At 38.4% G+C, this 21,067-nt stretch overlaps 1 protein-coding gene across 1 annotated transcript; it reads left to right on the plus strand.

Annotated features, from left to right (window-relative positions):
- The first annotated feature begins 532 nt into the window (after positions 1–532).
- On the plus strand, positions 533–3,536 carry LOC121312755 (U6 snRNA-associated Sm-like protein LSm5). The gene is made up of 5 exons (XM_041244484.1): positions 533–620; positions 1,170–1,265; positions 1,944–1,971; positions 2,365–2,437; positions 3,426–3,536. Exons 1-5 carry the CDS (start codon positions 575–577, stop codon positions 3,456–3,458), a joined length of 276 nt encoding a protein of 91 aa, XP_041100418.1. The 5' UTR covers positions 533–574; the 3' UTR covers positions 3,459–3,536.
- Positions 3,537–21,067: the final 17,531 nt, after the last annotated feature.

Genomic DNA, 21,067 nt, shown 5'->3' on the forward strand with positions numbered 1-21,067 from the left:
AATACAATTACATTAAATTAAAAAAAAAAAAACCTTGTTGAAAATGAGTATCTATGACAAAGACAGTATGTACTTGATTCGGTGTTTCATACACCATATCCAACTAGGTTTTTGGGTATCCCCTTTGCTCCAAAAAAAAAAAAAAAAAAAACACAATGATATCTGACCTAAATTATTAAAATGATCAACAAAATAAATCAATTTTACTGTCGTCCCAGACCCGGATAATGTCCCAGACTCGGATAATGTCATTGCGGGTCACTTGGGTGCACCCAAGTCTGCATTAATAGTATACTAACCGAGTTTGTTTTTACTTGTGTTAAAATGTGCATGAACCATACAGAATAAGTTATTTTCCATAAGTATATAAGCAAAACAGTATGTCTATGGCATAGAATGCATGTGACGCATTAAATAGACTTTACATTTTCAGTAGTCTAGTTAAAAAAAAAAAAAAAAAAAAAAAAAAAGATAACCAATTTGATTATTCTACAATGTATTATTGCTGTCTGTTCTATAGGGGGCAGTCGTAATGCTTCATCGATTGATTGAGGTAGTCTGATTTCTTACGAACATGGCGGCGACTCCTGTTACAAACCCTTCACAGTTGCTCCCGCTCGGTAAGTAACACAATCATCAAATTTATATATATATATATAGTACATAGTACAGTACAGTACAGTACAGTGTAGGCATTTAGAATAAACCTTATTTCCCATCTGTAGTTGTGTTTGTTGAGATTGTACAACCAACACGACTGTTTTTGTGGGTTCGTGTTGGATGGCGTGATCATGTGATTTTTATTTAAGTTTAAAATCATCCAAATATCGCCCGTCCACAATATCTTCCTTTTCATTGTTTGAAGCACACTGCAAAGTAAGAGGGTGCGTTCACGGAGAACATTGTGCGCAGATTGTGTGCAGAATCTGACCAGTTTAGCTAATGATGTTCTAAGAATAATCTCCGTGAACGCACCCAGAGTGCTGGCGAATACACTGCAAGAAACCGTGAAAACAGAGACATGGGACCAGATCAAACAGTGCTGAATTGCTGGGACCATGTTTTAAATTAAAGATAATATCCCTTAAAATAAAAAAAACTTACACAACACTGTCCATTACATAAACTACATTACCCAATTACTAAATATCCCTTTTCCTTCTGCACAGAGCTTGTGGACAAATGTATCGGATCTCGAATTCACATCGTTATGAAGAATGACAAAGAGATTGTTGGGACCCTGCTTGGATTTGACGACTTTGTCAGTATCCTTAAAAAAAAAAAAAAAAAAATACAAATTAAAAAAGTTATTGATTAACTGCATCCCCAAAGACTTCAGTTCACCTATGGAGGCAGTGCATAGTCGTGTTGAAGCGCGACGGTGCAGTGCATTAGCTCATGGATTAATCGATCAAGAACAGTTGTAGACTTGCAGTATATCTATGTAGTGATGTACGATGATGCACAATCTTGTGTACGCAATGCAAAACCAAAACAATATGCCAGGGAGTGTATTATTCCATCAAGGCAATCTGATGGATTATTGAGGTTGATTTACGTAATTACATTTTAGCTGTCATTTGTCTGTGATACAATATATACAGTGTACCTTTTAAACTTGTCACCTTGTCTATTTAAAGAGCATTTAAGTAAAGAGATACATTAGTTAAATAGTAGAGATACTATAATATTTGTGAATTATGTAGTAGAGTGCTAAATTGAGTTTTTGCTGTGATTAAACAGTTGTGTGTTCAGATCTACGCTGACTAAGTATATATCTAAGTCAATTTTTATTAGGATTTTTTTTTTTTTTCAGTATAGGGCACTTAACTACTTCAGTGGTTTTCCTGGGTTAGTTTTTCTGTATTTCTGTAAAGTTGCTTAGTGCTGGTGTGGTGTGCATTGCATTCCACTTGAGACTTTCCTTCACAGTAAAACTTAAGATATGGTGCTGGAAGATGTCACAGAATTGTAAGTTTCTAAATGTGATATTAATACACCATGTTTTGTTTTGTGACTTATTTAAAGTTAGCCTGTATCATGTGTGTTGTACTTTCTTAATGTTGCATATGTATGTTCAGGTTGTATTCAGACTGTTTCAAGACCTGTTCAACCACAAGATTTATTTTTTTCTTTACCACAAGTCTAGCTAATTCCAAAGCATAGTAGAAATAAACACACAATTATTTCAAAATCCACATAACTAGGCTTATTCTTTTGAGAAGATGCATTGTAGAAAGCTAGTTCAAGCTGATGTATTTTTTGAAGTTAATATCTGAGATTTTATGAACATGCTAATTTTCTGCTCCTTCTGTACAAGGACTTTGTGAGTGATTTATGACAATGTCAATCTTTGTTTCTTAGTGAGATCACACCGGAGGGAAGGAGGATAACAAAGCTGGATCAGATCTTATTAAATGGAAATAACATCACAATGGTACGTGTCTTTTGAACTAACATTAAATGAATGGTGGAAAGCTCTGTTACCTGCTATTTGTTTTATATATATTCAGCAGTACACCTTTTGGACCTCCGTACATCTACAAATTGATACATCTCAGTAAAGACACAGAAAATGTATTGCTAGTGGAATGCTTTCTTGGGCATGAGCAGGCTGCAATGTGAGTGTATGACATAGGAAACATTAACAACATGTGAAGTACCGTGGGTTAGAAGGTCTTACTGCAGCTAAGGTTAACCTACATCTTAGCAGAAACCAACTAACAGTAAAATGAAAATAAATTAAATGGAATGTTGCCTAAAAGAAGCACATTGCAGTGTAGGGGTACACACCAAATACAACTTTTTTTTTTTGGTTTTAAGTGACAAGTGACATCATTTTTAATGTTTGTTTAATTTTTCATCTGAACTGTGAATTTGTCAGGAACCTTGATTCATCAAAGAAAACAGGATTAGTTAAAAAATAGTCAGTTGCTTGTTTTCTCCTCTGAAAGATAATCACTTTGAAAAGCGACATATAATATTATCATTCCACTGACCAGGTAATGGAAACTAAAGTAAAATGTGCAGTTTTAAAAGAAATGCATGTTTTATCAAAGTATTTATTTTCACACGCCTAGTGTAGTACCAGACGCATGTTTGAAAATGAAAATACATGTTTGCTATAACGTGTTTCTTTCAAAACTAGACGTTTGAGAGCTATGTCTCTAAGGGAGTTCAAAATGGGCAAGATTTATGAAAGTATGTTCCCTAAAATTATGTTACAGGGGTTTACAAGTTTAGGCTAGGGAGTCTCATCTTAATCTAATCAATCTAAAAAAGTAAGGTAGGACAATGCAGATAGATTGAACTGTACCTGTTTTTAACATGCTAAGTGCCTACATTAACTGTTTGTTAAACACTTTGTTTTCTATATGTTTATAACTACTTATTCTGTTTTCTTTTCACACATGTTCTTCTTTCAGCTTATACCTGGAGGCGAAGGTCCAGAAGTATGACCAGATTTGTAAATTATTCAACCAGAAAACTTCTTTCTATTTCTTATTTTACCTTGAGTGACTTGTTTTGTGCTGACTTGTTTTGTGCTATATTATATATATATATATATATATATATATATATATATATATATATATATATAAATAAAAGTAAGTTTCCTTACTGGAAGCTTTCATTTTGTATGTGTCTTTGAGGCACACATTATGCACAGGTTGCCTGGTTGTAAACAGTGAATCACAGCTTAATGTAAAATGAATATTTTTGTTTTAGTATAAAAAGAAAAGTAAAAACTAAAGCTCATGTATTTTTTTTTTAATTTCAACCTAATTAAAGCTTATTATGAAAGGTGTATACTGTTTACACTGCAGAAGGTTGTCCAATACAAAATTCTGGTTACTATAACATTTTTGCAAACAAGTTTTGGTCTGAATATTTATTTTGTTTTGGTCCATATAGACTCTACAACATAAACTCCTCTGGCAAAATGTATCAGTAACCTTTCTTTCATGTGACCTCTTGGTTTTTGTCTGTAAGCAGTTGTATTCTTTGAAAGTTTTTATTATGGGTATAATATTTTGCAGTTACATTTGTCACACTTTCAACACCTCTCTCACACATTGTTTTTAAAGGAATGTAATTCTATCTTTAGTGTGATAACAAAATAGTTATTCAGTAATAATAACATTAATGTATATGCTGGCCTGATTAAGTTTATCTTTTAATATCAACAGTTCTAGCATGTATCCATTTTCTCGAATGTGTTTTGGAATGTTTTTGGAAATAACGTACAGTCCTCATTTCCAGGTGTACAATTTGAGATTTCTTGTAGTGCTCACTCAATACAGTCAGTAGCCACTAGAGGGCATGTTTGTAGGCAAAAAAAAAAGACAGTATAGTTAAAGAACAGGGATGTTAAACCCAGCATCCTTCTAAATTCACTTATTTTTTAATAAAAACAATGCTTGGTACAATAAAAAGTACATCCTGCCAACCCCCTGTGTACTGTTCTGGTCGATATAGCTCACATTAGTATTCAGTGTTTTAGGCTATGCTGTGTATTGATTGAAAGCTTTCACATGTCACGGTCGAATCCATCCATTGTCATCCCCTATCTGTCAACAGATGCATCTAACCTTAGGTAACAATCCCTACTTTTTATCTGAGACATTTGCCATCCTTTTAAATACTAAAGTAACATCTCCATTGAAGTAACTTAAAAAATAGATGGTGAGTAAGTAGATTCAAGAAAATGCACAGAGTCCTTTTCTTCAAACAGTTGCCAGGTTTATTGAAATATGCAGGGAGTCTGGTCCCAGGTACAGGACAAACAATACTCAACATTACAATGTTTGCATGACATTGAATACCCTTCTGTATAGATGGTCCACCTCCCCTTTCTATGAAACTTAACCAATGGTCAGGGTAATTTAATTTATTGTGTGAGTGTTAATGTGTGTGTGTCTGTGTGTGTAGTCTAGTGTGACAACTTCTGAACTCAGTGCATTCTTCACACTCCTGGAGACAAAAGGTCCATACATCTGCCTTTTGTTATCTCCTTGCGACCCCCATTGATGCCAGTGGGATTATCTCTTTTGATCTCTCTGAAGTCTTTAGAGCCTGTTCCCTTCTAGTCCACAGCATTGTTATCTCGTTAGCTTGCAGTCATTGTTGGGCAAGAGTTTGTAGACGCGTCGTCTCTATCAATGGTTAGCAGTACATGCAATTTGAACCAAACAGTCTGCTATCTGCAATATTAGTCTCTTTTCAGAAAAGAACACCAGTATAGCTCTGCCAGTCCACATGCGTAGCAAACTGCTAATCAATTCTCAATCCCTGTTTTCCAACATCCATAAATAATAAATTAAATTCAAGAAGCATGTGCATGGATATTGTACATGATGAATTAATGTATTAAATGAGAAAAAAAAAAAAAAATGAAAAATATACTGGAAAAAATACACCCAATCACATCCCTAGCATTTAGGTTAAATCTGTATTTTTGTTTTAATTCTACCAGTCTAGTACCTCTGCAATATTCGTAATGGTGAAGTTTTTTGTGTAGAAAGATAATAAATCAGCACTACACTATCTACAGCATCCAGGTATATTCTTCAGATTGATACATTTGTTAACAGAAAATGCCAACCTTCACTGAAGTTTGTCTTTAAATTGACATTTAAAATTGAAGTGACAGTTGGAAATTGTTTTGCAATTACAGAAATAGGATTTATAAGCAGGTGTACAATAGTTGCCCATAGTAATTGGTATTTGGAGCGTATTCGCTTTATAGTCAGTAAAACATATATTGAATTGCTGCCATCAGTCTAAAAAACAGTTTATCTATTTATCCATGAGCTAATTTAGAATGGAAACTGCAGTCTATCCTAAAATATCTTTTTACAGTATTTTTGTACATGTCATGACACAATTTAAGTGTAGGATATGAAAACTTGATATGGTACAATATACTGGTAATGATGTACCAACCTGTGAACAGGCTGGCTGTAGGGTGACGTCAAGCCAGAAAGGAGCACACAGACAGGCAGTACTGGCAGCTGAAAATAGACGCTGTGGTGCTCAGTGCCTTATTAACACACAGAAAATAAAAATGCTGAACAAAACAGAACACGGCACTTAAGCCAAAATAAATAGACAAAAAAAGAACACTAAACAAACAAGTATCTTGTTGGCCCTCCAGCACGATGTAGCAATTGCTTATCTTTAAAGCTTACTTTAATCTCACTCCCTTTCTTTTGCCCTGAACAACCCCGAGTGAGTGAAATGTGCATTTATATATACTGTTGTGCCAGGATTCAATTACTAATAAATTATTCACTTGAATCCCAGCACGTGAACTAATTTGTGCAACCCTGTGCTCACATACTATTAAATACTTTAAATGCATGTGAAGTGATATTTTAAATCAACAGACACATTTATATCTCACGCAGCAATATCTATAAACCAACATTAACACACCACACGCAACATATAACACAAAGGTACACACGGGCAGGGAACACTGCCACATACCTCCCCCCTTGTGCTCAGCACACATGGCCTCAATGGCCTCCTCCCCACTTAAAATCCCAGAAGTCTCACTTAAATTTCTGGCTAAGAACAGGGACTTCAAGGGGTTCATGGGCAGTAATGTTGCCACTAGCCAGGCTGCTACTGGCAATGCAGTCCGCAGATGTGCTGACAGTGGGGTGGCACACTCCAGCAGTGGAAAGGCTGCTTATTCCCTTTGTGGTGGAGACAGGCAATTCCTGCTGCTCTCCATCTAGTGGTGGAGGCAGAGGCAGCTCCTGCTGCACTCCCTCTGGCGGTGGAGACAGAGGCGGCTCCTGCTTCTCTGTTCCTGCCGGTGGAGGTGGTGGAGGCAGATCCTGCTGCACTGCTCCTGTCGGTGGAGGCTGAACCAGCAGGCATTCTCCCTTTGCTGCCTTAGGTGGTTACAGCAGGCACCCTTCCTCCACTGCTGGAGACATGGGTTCTGGACCTGTGGACCTCCCCTTCTTGGGCTGTGGCCGCACGGGCTCCCTTCCTCTGAGCGCTGGATGCACAGGCTCCCCCCCTCTGAGCGCTGGATGCACGGGCTCCCCCCCCTCTGAGTGCTGGATGCACGGGCTCCCCCCTTCTGGGCGCTGGATGCACGGGCTCCCCCCTTCTGGGCGCTGGAGATAGCGGGGCTTCTCCCTCTTGCGCTGGAGACCCTGCTACCTGGGCTGCTGTTCTGTTTATGTCTGCCTCCAGGTAGCAGAGGACCAACTCCACACCTTCTTCCAGGGTGTTTGGGGTGTGTTCCCTCTCATAAATCTCCCATCACAGGACCCGGATGGCTATGGGCATAGACTGGGCCTTCAGCCCAGCATTGTCCTGGATCCAGTCCCTCAGCCTGATGGTGTCTTCTGCCATTGACTTTTTTTTTTCTCTGCAGTACTCTTAACTGGCCTCAGTCCTGGAGGCGCTGTTGTCCCGGTTCTGACACCACGTGTGAACAGGCTGGCTGTAGGGTGACGTCAGGCCAGAAAGGAGTAGGCAGAGACAGGCAGTACTGGCAGATGAAAACTGAGAAGCTGTGGCGCTCAGTGCTTTATTAACACAGAGAAAATAAAAATGCTGAACAAAACAGAAAACGTCACTTGAGCCAAAATAAATAGACAAGCAAAACAAACAGACACTAACCAACAGGGACGAACACTAAACAAACAAGTACCATGCTGGTCCTCCAGCACGATGTGCAATTGCATATTATCTTTTTAAAGCTTTCTTTAATCTCCTTGCTCTCTCCCTTTCTTTTGCCCTGAACACACAACCCAGAGTGAGTGAAAAGTGCATCTATATATACTGTTGTGCCGGGATTCAATTACTAATTAATTATTCACTTGAATCCCAGCATGTGCACTAATTTGTGCAACCCCATGCTCACATATTATGAAATACTTTAAATGCACGTGAAGTGATATATTGTAAATCAACTCGTGCAGTAATATCTATACACCAACATTAACACATCACATGCAACATATAAAACAAAATACACACAACCCTTTTAGTGTTAATTAGCCAGTGCAAGGTATACTAAAGGATATAATGACTCAGCATGGCAGCTCTAAAGGTCTGTAATATAACAGTAAGACCATTGACATTAGAACACAGTTAGGGGAAGCTTAGTTATAGATTCGTTTAAGACATGTCAAGCACAAAGCAATTCAGTTTGTCAGTCATAACATGTATTTGTATTCACAGCCAGAAGATGGTGGAGCTTTTAAGGCTGAGGCCAGTGTAAAAACTTTCTTACAGCTGTGCTTCAAACAAATATATATATATATATATATATATATATATATATATATATATATATATATATATATATATATATATATATATATATATATTAGGGGCCCCGTGCAGAGGACCTTCAATTACGGTCTGGAGTGCTAGGCCAGACCTCACAGCCAAGGTCAAGACCTAAATGTCCCCTTTTTCAGTTTTCAGCTTCAAGCCCTGAGACATAAGCTAGTTTGAGGTGTATAGCAGTCCACTTCATATAAACACCAGGCACAATATTTCAGTACAATTTAAGAGGCCTAGGGGTGTAGTTCAGGTAAGAAATAAAGTTCACAGGTTCATAGAGAAGCTTAATTACGTTCCTCTCCACAGTGCATTGCCTGTTTATGTATACCTATATTCACAAACATCTTTGTCACATCTCACAATTGGATCTGGCCAATTAATTGTGTAAAATAGAGGCATTCTTGTTAATTGCTGACTGTAACGTGTTGTGTGTGTTTGGCTGTGCTGTGTTAAACCCTGATATGGGAGATGCTTTCGTCCCTGGATAGGCCTGCTGTTCCTTCACCATTCCATTTGAGAAAACATTAACTTGTTTATAAAACTTAGTAAGGAATAATAAACACAAATGTGGGTCTATTTAATTCATTGAAGCAGCGGCTAATCTATGCACTTCTGTTTTTATAATTTATATTTTGTACCAACGTAATGAAAACAATAGTGAATGTGGGTGTATTCTTAGGTGTAAAACACCACTCGGGCCCCTATTTTAAAAAGTGGCATTCACATCATTTACATTTACTCTTTATTGTTGGGTTAAATAACTTATATTCTGAAATCTTGGCGCAGCTGAACTATAGACACAAGATGTAGAAGAATACGGAAAACTTAAAGAATGAGAAGAGGGCATTTGGCCTTCAAAGGCTCGTTCTTTGTAAAATCCCAAGACGGTATTTACAGTATTTTAATGAGCACAGTCTTTCAGCTATGCTTCGCCGAGTAAACTACAGTATTACTGTTACTCTGCATAAATAGCATACCAGTTTCAATCATGTTTGCTATTGTTAACAGTAACAAGAGAAATGCTGAACACACCCAGTCGAACTGTAATGTTAATTCTTAATGAGTCAATGCAAAGTCATTATCATATGTCATGTAACCTTAATGACTGTAATCTTGTTATGCCATGTGGTTACAATGGCCAGTGATGTGCTGTGTTAGATTTGTTTGTGTTTTATGTCTTGCTTTTGTTCAGCTGTCTTTTATTGATATTAATGAACACAGCATCCACTGCAAATCAGCTCTCAAAGTTTCTGAAAAAACATTTTACTATTATTTATCCTCCCCTTTAATTATTGTGCAGTTTGAATTTTCACTACAAATGCCTCGTCTTAAATTACAATACAGAGACCCATGCTTTGTTTTCATGACATGTTATCCCTTTCCAGTTTAACCTTCACATGCTGTCCTGGAACCATGTGACGGAAAGAGACTGAAAAAGAGCACTGTCCAGCAGAGACAGCCTTGTAGACCACTGCAATACCCAATGGTGGAGAGGGCAGCTGTATCATGTTTTACTTTCACATATATGGATAACCATCCCACTCCCTCATCTCCAGTTTAAAGCACAGTTTTCACAGATGCTGTTCCTGGCTGGTGTAATTAATCATGCTCAGGCAAGCCTAAACACTACCACACTTTTTAACAGACATTAAGTTGATTCAATATTACTGGCATGAAAACAAAATAAAAACGGGCACGGTAAACAACAAATTAACTGTCTCTGGAGGCTGAGTCAGGTGTTGCTTAATGGCCCTGGTTCTTTCCTCTGATGCTCTGTTCAGTTTTCCCTAGCAGTGCCAGGCACCAGGGGAGGATGTTACAGCAGGCTAGTGTGCTCTGCATTTAATTGGTCCTGCTGGTTCAAGTACTGGCTTAAAAAAAAAATTAATTTAAAATGTATTGTCCACCCTAATTAGCTTCAAGATACCTTAGCTTTGCTTAGTGCACAATTTAATCCAGTGGTACATTATATTAATTTAAAAGATGAGACGCAATAATAAGTGCCACATCAAATGATATCACTATGTAACACAATTTTTGTTCCTGGGTAGTAAGTGTTATTTGCTAATTGCTTATGCCTCAAAAGTATAGAAAATGGCTATTATTCCCCACAAACTTTGCTTTTGTGACTAGGACAGTGATATTTCAAAATATCACTATTTCCAATGGGAAAACAGGCAAATGTGTGTCTGTATTTACAGTATAATCGTAAATCTCGACAAACTACTCACTTCTAAATCTTTTGTAGTCATTTTTGTATTACTTTAGTATAAATACATGTTAATTTGGATTCATATGTTGTTTTTTTCTGACTTTATGTGAACGAAAAGACACACATTTGCCCGTTTTCCCATTGGAAGTAGTGATATTTTGAAATATCACTGTCCTGGTCACAAAAGCAAAGTTTGTGGGGAATAATAGCCATTTTCTATACTTTTGAGGCATAAGCAATTAGGAAATAACACTTACTACCCAGGAACAAAAAAAAAAAAAAAAAAAAAAAAAAATTGTTACACAGTGTATTTTAACAGATTTATTCTCTATTTTGTACATTTGCTTTTGTAAAAACAGCATCAAATGACCTTTATGTCAGCCTGGCACATTATGAAGAATCTACTGAACAAGGGTACAAGTAGATCATTAGTAACAACACCAATATGTGTCACTACTGGTAATGCTATAAAACTAGTAATAGAAACCATGGCTATTGACACTTACATAATCCTGAATTGAGAAATGTCTAAGGTATAAAACCCTCTCCCATGACAGTCAATGAGCCTGCTCATGGGAAGTGCTTTCAGAATGGAAGTGACTAACACTCCTTGACTTGGAACAAGCAAAGCTTCTGATTGAGAGCAGACACCCTGTTGTTTTTGCAGAAACCTGTGCTGTTAAACCAATGTGATATGATTTCTGTATGCTGACACACATGCTTTCTGTCTTTTTCATATACAGTGCCTATAGAAAGTCTACACCCCCTTGAACTTTTTTCACATTTTGTTGTGTCAGTGCCTCAGAGTTTCATGCATTTAAATGAGGATTTTTTTTCCACTTACCTACACAACATACTCCACACTATTAAGGGGAAAAAAGTTTTTAATGAGAAAATTATTCTTATAATATATATATGTATCATTTGTCCTATCTAGACACGACTGGAAGACGACGGGCACCAAGTTACGCGGGCTGCAGGAAGAGGGCGGCAGTCGTCCAACAACCGCCTGTGAGTCATGGCAGTGACACGGGGAGGTGGGAAAGTGTGTGTGTGGACTTTCCCCCTCTCTGAATGGCCGAGAGGCGGGTCTTGGGTGATTGTCGGTCCTATAAAATAAAAAATTCTGCCCACTTATACGCGCCAAGAGTGCGGACTTTGTTTCGGGACCGGGAATCACAGAAGAGAGAGACGGGGAACCCTTGGGCAGACCCCGGCGTATTGTGAAAGAGCAGGCTAGTTAGCCTACAGAGTAGGACGGTGATCCGGGTCGTGCGGGTAGCGAAAACGCTGCCGAGTGCAGCACCTTTTATTTGTAGTTTTATTACTGTTTTATTTTCCCTTGTTCTTTTCGCCTTCTGTTTTCATTATTATTTCTTTGAGCACCTGCGAGTGCATTTGCTGTTCGTGTACCAGCTGTGGTATTTCCGTGGTGCTGTCTATCATCGTTGATAGGCAGCCCACGGTCAACAGTGCCCTCTACCGGAGAGGAAAAAAAAAACAAGGAAAGGAAAAGAGCCGGCCTGAAATAAAACTGGGCACCTGTGTGGTGTTTCCCAAATACACCTGTCTGTCTCCTTGTCAGTGAATTACCCAAATTCCACAAACAGTACTGTGCAAAAGTTTTAGGCAGGTGTGAAAAAATCAATGCTGTAAAGTAAGAATGCTTTCAAAAATAGACATGTTAATAGTTTATATTTATCAATTAACAAAATGCAAAGTGAGTGAACAGAAGAAAAATCTAAATCAAATCCATATTTGGTGTGACCACCCTTTGTCTTCAAAACAGCATCAATTCTTCTAGGTACACTTGCACAAAGTCAGGGATTTTGTAGGCATATAGTCAGGTGTATGATTAAACAATTATACCAAACAGGTGCTAATGATCATCAATTCAATATGTAGGTTGAAACACAATCATTAACTGAAACAGAAACAGCTGTGTAGGAGGAATAAAACTGGGTGAGGAACAGCCAAACTCAGCTAACAAGGTGAGGTTGCTGAAGACAGTTTACTGTCAAAAGTCATACACCATGGCAAGACTGAGCACAGCAACAAGACACAAGGTAGTTATACTGCATCAGCAAGGTCTCTCCCAGGCAGAAATTTCAAGGCAGACAGGGGTTTCCAGATGTGCTGTCCAAGCTCTTTTGAAGAAGCACAAAGAAATGGGCAACATTGAGGACCGTAGACACAGTGGTCGGCCAAGGAAACTTACTGCAGCAAATGAAAGACACATCATGCTTACTTCCCTTCGCAATCAGAAGATGTCCAGCAATGCCATCAGCTCAGAATTGGCAGAAAACAGTGGGACCCTGGTACACCCATCTACTGTCCGGAGAAGTCTGGTCAGAAGTGGCCTTCATGGAAAACTTGCGGCCAAAAAGCCATACCTCCGATGTGGAAACAAGGCCAAGCGACTCAACTATGCATGAAAACACAGGAACTGGGGTGCAGAAAAATGGCAGCAGGTGCTCTAGACTGATGAATCAAAATTTGAAATATTTGGCTGTAGCAGAAGGCAGTTTGTTCGTTGAAGGGCTGAAGACCGGTACACGAATGAGTGTCTGCAGGCAACAGTGAAGCATGGTGGAGTTTCCTTGCAAGTTTGGGGCTGCATTTCTGCAGGTGGAGTTGAGGATTTGGTCAGAATTAATGGTCTCCTCAATGCTGAGAAGTACAGGCAGATACTTATCCATCTTGCAATACCATCAGGGAGGCATCGATTGGCCCCAAATTTATTCTGCAGCATGACAACGATCCCAAACATACAGTGAAAGTCATTAAGAACTATCTTCAGCGTAAAGAAGAACAAGGATTCCTGGAAGTGATGGTATGGCTCCTACAGAGCCCTGATCTCAACATCATCGAGTCTGTCTGGGATTACATGAAGAGAGAGAAGCAACTGAGGCTGCCTAAATCCACAGAAGATCGTGGTTTGTTCTCCAAGATGTTTGGGCCAACCTACCTACCGTGTTCCTTCAAAAACTGTGTGCAAGTGTACTTAGAAGAATTGATGCTGTTTTGAAGGCAAAGGGTGGTCACACCAAATATTGATTTGATGTAGATTTTTCTTCTGTTCACTCACTTTGCATTTTGTTAATTGATAAATATAAACTATTAACATGTCTATTTTTGAAAGCATTCTTACTTGCAGCATTTTTTCACACCTGCCTAAAACTTTTGCACAGTACTGTATATACAATTAATACTGGGTGGAAGCACCTTTGGCAGCAATTACAGCTGTGAGTCTGTTGGCAGGTTTTCCTCAAGGACCTCTATACTTTGCTCCATTCATTTTCTCTTCTATCCTGACAAGTGCCCTAGTTCCTGCCGATGAGAAACATCCCCATAACATGATGCTGCCACCACCATGCTTCACAGTAGGGATGGTGTTCTCTGGGTGATGTGCTGTGTTGGGTTTACGCTGAACATAACACTTTGCATTTAGGCCAAAAAGTTCCATTTTAGTTTCGGCAGACCACAAAACTTTTTGCCACATGTTTTTTGGCATACAATGTCTCTCAAAAGTAATCCCCCCCCCCCCCCCCCCCTTGGACTTTTCCACATTTTATTGTGTTACAACATGGAATCAAAATGGATTTAATTAGAAGTTTTTGCCACTGATTAACACAAAAAAAGTCCATAATGTCAAAGTGAAAAATAAAATCTTAAAATTGTTCTAAATGAATTACAAATATAAAACAGAAAATAATTGTTTGCATAAGTATTCACCCCTTTGCTATGACACCCATAATAAGCTCTGGTGCAACCAATTGTCTTTAGAAGTCAGATAATTAGTTGAATGGAGTCCACCTGTGTGCAATTAAGGTGTTTCACATGATTTCAGGTTAAATACACCTGCCTCTGGGAGGTCCCGCAATTGATTAGTACATTTCCTAACAAAAACTACATCATGAAGACGAAGGAACATTTAAAGCAAATCCGGAATAAGGTTCTTCAAAAGCACCAATCAGGGGTAGGATATAAGAACATTTCCAAGGCATTGAATATTCCCCGGAGCACAGTAAAGTCCATTATTAAGAAATGGAGAGAATATGGCACAACTGTGAATCTGTGCAGAACAGGCCGTCCTCAAAAACTGAGTATCCATGGGAAAAGGGCACTATTCAGGGAAGCTATCAACAGGCCTATGGCAACTCTAAAGGAGTTACAGTCTTCCACGGCTGAGCTGGGAGACACTGTGCATATGGCAACAACAGCCCGGGTGCTTCACAAAACTGGCCTTTATAGGAGAGTGGCAAAAAGAAAGCCATTGTTGAAAAAAAACTCACATCAAATCTCAGCTAGAGTTTGCCAGAAGGCATGTGGGAGACTCTGAGACCAAGTTGAAGAAGATTCTATGGTCTGATGAGACCAAAATAGAGCTTTTTGGCCTCAACGCCAAGCGATATGTTTGGCACAAGCCTAACACCGCACATCATCCTGAGAAGATCATCCCTACCGTGAAGCATGGTGGTGACAGCATCATGGTATGGGGATGCTTCTCTGCATCAGGGTCTGGAAAGCTCATGAAGATAGAGGGCAAAATGGATGCAGCAAAGTACAGAGAAATCCTGGAGGAAAACCTGCTGAAGTCTGCAAGAGACCTGGGACTTGGGAGAAGATTCATCTTCCAGCAGGACAATGACCCCAAACATATGTACAGCCAAAGACACACTGGAGTGGCTTAAAAACAAAAAGGTCAATGTCCTGGAGTGGCCCAGTCAAAGCCCAGACCTCAATCTAATTGAGAAAATGTGGAAATAGTTGAAAATTGCTGTTCACCAAAGGTCCCCATCCAACTTGATGGAGCTTGAGCAATTTTGCAAAGAAGAATGGGCAAAGATTGCAGTGTCCAGATGTGCAAAGCTGGTAGAGACTTATCCAAATAGACTCATGGCTGTAATTGCTGCCAAAGGTGCCTCTATCAAATAATGACTCAAGGGGGTGAATACTTATGCAATCACTTATTTTCTGTTTTGTATTTGTAATTAGTTTAGAACAATTTTTTGATTTTATTTTTCGCTTTGACATTATGGACTTCTTTTGTGTTGATCAGTGGCAAAAACTCCTAATTAAATCCATTTTGATTCCATGTTGTAACATAATAAAATGTGGAAAAGTCCAAGATGGGTGAATACTTTTGAGAGCCACTGTACTTCAAACGGGATTCAAGATGGGCTTTCTTGAGTAATGGCTTCCTTCTTGCCACCCTACCATACAGGCCAGATTTGTGGAGTGCTTGGGATACTGTTGTCACGTGCACACTTTGACCAGTCTTGGCCATAAAAGCCTGTAGCTCTTGTAACATTGCCACTGGCCTCTTGGTAGCCTCTCTGATTAATCTCTTTCTTGCTCAGTCGTCCAGTTTGGAGGAACGGCCTGATCTAGGCAGGGTCTTGGTGGTGCCATACACCTTCCACTTCTTAATAATCGTCTTGACTGTGCTCCAAGAGATATTCAAGGCCTTTGATATCTTTAGTACCCTGATCTAAGGCCACTTAACTTGATGTGTGATTTTGAAGGTGATGGGTTACACCTGAGCTAATTTAGAATTGCTATTACAAGGGGGGGTGGATACTTATCCAACTAAGCTATTTCAGTTTTTATTTTTAATACATTTTCTACAAATTTCTAGAATTTTTTTTTTCACTTGGAAGTTGTGGGGTAGGATGTGTAGATAAATGAAAAAAAAAAAAAAATTAATTCCAGGCTATAAGGCAACAAAGGGTGAAAATTTTGAAAGAGGGTGTAGACTGTATACCCTTGGATGTTTTGCTCACTTGATTTGAATTATTTTGTTTCATTTAAGACCACTTCCCTGTCTAACCTTGGCATGGTTCAGGAGGATGAGCGAGGGTTCCTGTCTGCTAAATTAATCACAGCTCTTCTTATACCCAGTCTGAGCATTCACATGGTGTCTTTGTTGCTACTTCCATCCTTCTCTCCACCAACTACCACAGAATGCTGTTCATATAAACTGTAATCCCATGTACAAGGAATAGGGCACTACAGAAGAACACATCTAGAATCTCCTGGTTATCTGTATAACACCAAACTGGAAGTACTTTGTTTAGGTAATGTCTTTTGCAGAATGAAATTGTTATTGCTCACAAATAGGAGCACACCCTATCTGTCCAAACAAGCATTTAAAACCTTCTGCTGCTACAGGTAGAAACAGCTGCATTACCGTTCAGCTTCAAAGAAATAAAAGTCTTCACACTTGTACAATGGAGCCGAGTCAAGCCAAGCCCTCACGGTATGGCTAGTTTCACTTGTAATTTTGTCGAGCCGAGCAAGCCGGAACAGCGAAACTCTGGCCTCGCAACATATCTGGCACTGACTCGGTGCTGAGCAAGGCTGGGGGCGGGGTAAACTCGTACTGTCCGAAACAATAAAATCTACCAAAAGATATGACAGGAATTGAGAAATACCGGACTAAACCACAGCATGAAACAGTGTTGTGGAAAATAAAATAAAATAAAATAAAACAGGATTACAAAAACACTAAAGCGGGTAAGTCAGTAAAAAAAAAGTAAATATTATGATTTAATGGACGAAGTCCTTGGTCACAGACCTGCAACGTCCAGCTACCTATTTTTTCTCTCCCTCCCCTCCCTGTCCAGCTGTCTCTCTTTCTCTCTCTCCCTGTCCATCTTATTTCATCTAATCAGTACTGCGTGTAATCGCGACTTGACCTGGACAATTAAAAAAAAAATTCCCGCGCTCTGGTTTGCAATGTACTCTGGGAGTTGCAGTTGTTTTTGTGATGCATTCTGGGAGTTGCAGTCTATGCTCTGCTGTGACGTAAATCTTGCTGCAGCAGCTGCTGGGACAAAAAAATAACAACTAGAAAGCCACATAATTGCAGCTGAGAGTTTGGAAAAGAAAACGTGCAGATAGTCAGTGATAAGCGCCAAAGTGCTATTCAAATGTTTTAAATTCAGAAGTGGCGTGACTCAAATATTTGTAATTGAGAAGTGGCGGTACTTGATACTGGTGAGTACCACCTCATTTCAAGTGTGTGTGTGTGTGTGTGTGTGTGTGTGTGTGTGTGTGTGTGTGTGTGTGTGTGTGTGTGTGTGTGTGTGTGTGTGTGTGTGTGTTTGTCTTCTCTCTCTCTCGCTCTCTCTCTCTGTGTGTGTATATATATATATATATATATATATATATATATATATATATATATATATATATATATATAGGGTCCAATATCAAAAAATTTTAAATAAATTATTATAACTGCCATTGAAGTAAAAAATTAAAAAGGTAATGTTTCTGAAAACGTGACCCTTTGCACATGTCAACTGGTATAAAAACACGACTTAATAATATAATAATAATAACGTAATAATAATAATATAATAATAATAATAATAATAATAATATATAATAATAATAATAATAATAATACAACGTATTAGACACTACAATACATTGAACTATTTACCCGTACTTTATTTTCTTGCAGTATTTCCCAGATTTTACCCAGGGAAAACTAGCCAGACTAATTTGCAGTTTTGTTTACGTCAGTTGATTTGCCTTGGGGGAGTGTTGGTAGTCAAACGGAAAGCTAAAACAGAACTTAGTCCATGTGACGACATCTGGAGGGAAGGCATTTTTTTGTACATGTGTTTAGCAGTTGCAACCGGAAAAAAAGTGTTTACCCGTATCATTTTCTATGCAAAGATACCGTGATTTCTTTCTTCTTCTACTGAGGGAAGCATTAAACAACCTGAAGTCTGCGTTCTCGCTTTCTTCTTAATTAAGGCTCAGAGGGCAGAACGTTCTTAACAAGTGACTCTGATAATATACTGTTCCGCTCAGTTATAGTAAAGAGGATAGATAAAAAATAAAATAAAATAAAATAAAATAATGCTACACTAAAAGAATCTTCGTCTTTGAGGTACATCGATAAACAATTTTAAGGAAAGGTGTACATAGAAAAGTACATGCTTAAAAACAAATAATTAAACACACTGAAAAGGTGAAGAATTATAAAAGACGAATAATAATTAACTGGGGTTGAGGCTTGAGTGAATACAGGAATGGGGTCAGTTTCATCTGCGTTGACCAAGTCTAAGAACACGGTGGTTCAAGTCAAATCGGAACCAGAAACGCTTCGGGGGAAGAAACGTAGTACCATAAGCCGAACAAACGTGTTTTCTTCACAAAGATCCAAGCAGAGTACAGGCAAAGATCACAGAAGACAGTCGCTATCCGAGGTACTGAAACAGCAGGACAGTACAGACGGTTCTGAAGGTAGGAAATCAGCTCTGCAAAGTAGCACCGCCGGTGAGTTACATTCTATTCATATGATTCACATTGACAGTGCTCAAACATTCAGGAAAGGCATATTGTAAAGTCGACTTTACGTCTGGAGAGTAGAGATAGTAAATAAAACAAACAAATTGAAAACTGAAATATCCTTTGATATCATGATCAGGTACTTTGTGCATATATATATATATATATATATATATATATATATATATATATATATATATATATATATATATATATATATATATATTCCAACCAGAATTGGTTTTAACAATGAAAGTAACTTTGCGCTGTTGCTGTTCACCTTGTCCTCTCTTGAACTGCTCACATAGTGGTAGATATTGACTGACACTAAGTAGTGAAAAGGATGCAGCTATTAACCCTTAAGACATCACTCAGTCATAAATGCAAATGCACAAAAGAGAGGGCATTTTAAGGTGTAAAAATGAATAAAAAGCACATTACTTAACAATATATTCATATGTGGCTAGTAGGTAAAGATATCTAACTGCATTTGCATATGACGGAAATCCAAAATCTGTCATCGAAAAGTAGTTTTCTTACCTCACTCAGCTTTCCATTTTATTACTCTTAATTGTCTATTTTTCACTAAAATATTCATATTAAGTAGATTTTTATTACTCTCAGATTGTTTTTGAAACCAACAAAAAATTTACATTTAAGTATACACAACAGACTACACACATATGGAATCATGTATGGAACACCAGTCTAGAGGCACTAGAGATGCAAAGGTGATACATAATGACATCACATATGTACGTAGAGGCTGGTATTCTCAAAGATATTTACTCCAGATGATATTCGAAAGAATTTTCCACACCCAAAAAAGGTACCTAACCAGAAATAAACAACTGAAACGATTAATGCTGGGGGATAGTTTAAGTTGTTTTTTTATTCATTTCAGAATTGGTGGATTTGCCTTTCTGTGCGCAAAGGACGAGTAGCTTTGAGAATCTAGCCTCTAGTCTGACAGTACTTTCAATAAATGATTTCCTGTTAAAACGTATTGGTCATATTAAGTATCTTTAAAGATACAACGCGAAATAGCAACCCCTTCTGCATTTTGAACTCAGTCTAATACATTCTATGCCACCCTGCTTTACTGAAACCGGTTGACAGGTAAATGACACAGAGGTACATGAACACTGCTCTGCAGTATTGTAACTTGAGAGAAATTAAGAAAATTATATTAGACATTAAAAGCTGAACTTAATGACAGTGGAGGTGTAGTGGGGAATGTAGTTAATTAAGAATTTAAAAATAAATCAATATACATTTCAGAAATTGATTTGAAATACAAATTGTACCCTGTGATAACAGAATGCTATACTTTGTCAATAAACACATTTAACAAAGTCTCAGCTTGTTGTTGAATGACTGATTCAGTTGAAGTCAACCTCAGAGCAGAAGGAAGTGCCTGCCTAATGAAAATTCAGGCCCTTAAAAATCATTAGTAAAAAACAAACAACAGGAATAAGGAGAAGCCGTATCGACTGTACTTTGAGACAAGCATCTCTCTTGCCTGCAGTCTTGGATTGTACCCACGAGGAAGTCTGTTATCTATTTGTATAGTCAATGTGCCTTTGTAATCATCCTTATCTGTTTTCAATAAAACAATAAAAAATAACTAAAAAAACACATATCAATATTATGACAAAGGGGTAGTGGAGAGGGAATTATAACTCAGATGTCTTATTTGTACCTGTGGAAGGGGTGTGGGTAATTCACTGACTAGGAGACAGACAGGTGTAATTGCAAACACCACCCAGGTGCTCAGTTTTATTTGAGAACAGTTCTTGCTTTTTCCGGCAGAGGGCACTGTTGACCGTGGGCTGCCTATCAACAATGATAGACAGCACCACGGAAATACCACAGCTGGTACGCGAACAGCAAGTGCACTCGCAGGTGCTCAAAGAAATAATAATGAAAACAGAAGGCGAAAAGAACAGTGGAAAATAAAACAGTAATAAAACTACAAATAAAAGGTGCTGCACTCGGCAGCGTTATCCCGGTCGCCACTACCCGCATGACCCGGATCACCGTCCTACTCTGTAGGCTAACTAGCCTGCTCTTTTACAATACACCGGGGCCTGCCCAAGGGTTCCCCACTCTCTCTGTCTCGCTGTGAAACTCTCTTTGTTTCGCCTGATTCCCGGTCCTGGATCAGAGCTTCCGCACTCTCGGTGCGTCTAAGTGGGCAGACCTGAGGAAACAGCAGAGCATTTT

This window comes from Polyodon spathula, chromosome 3 (assembly GCF_017654505.1).
Source record: "Polyodon spathula isolate WHYD16114869_AA chromosome 3, ASM1765450v1, whole genome shotgun sequence".
In the NCBI taxonomy this organism is placed as follows: Eukaryota; Metazoa; Chordata; class Actinopteri; order Acipenseriformes; family Polyodontidae; genus Polyodon; species Polyodon spathula.

Bases quoted from the DNA above. Each gene is read 5' to 3' on its own strand.
- LOC121312755 (XM_041244484.1), top strand. From the start codon at position 575: ATGGCGGCGACTCCTGTTACAAACCCTTCACAGTTGCTCCCGCTCG. The intron at 1,266-1,943 runs GTATCCTTAAAA...GTAAAACTTAAG, and splicing joins TGGATTTGACGACTTTGTCA to ATATGGTGCTGGAAGATGTC. The intron at 2,438-3,425 runs GTACGTGTCTTT...TTCTTCTTTCAG, and splicing joins ATGGAAATAACATCACAATG to CTTATACCTGGAGGCGAAGG.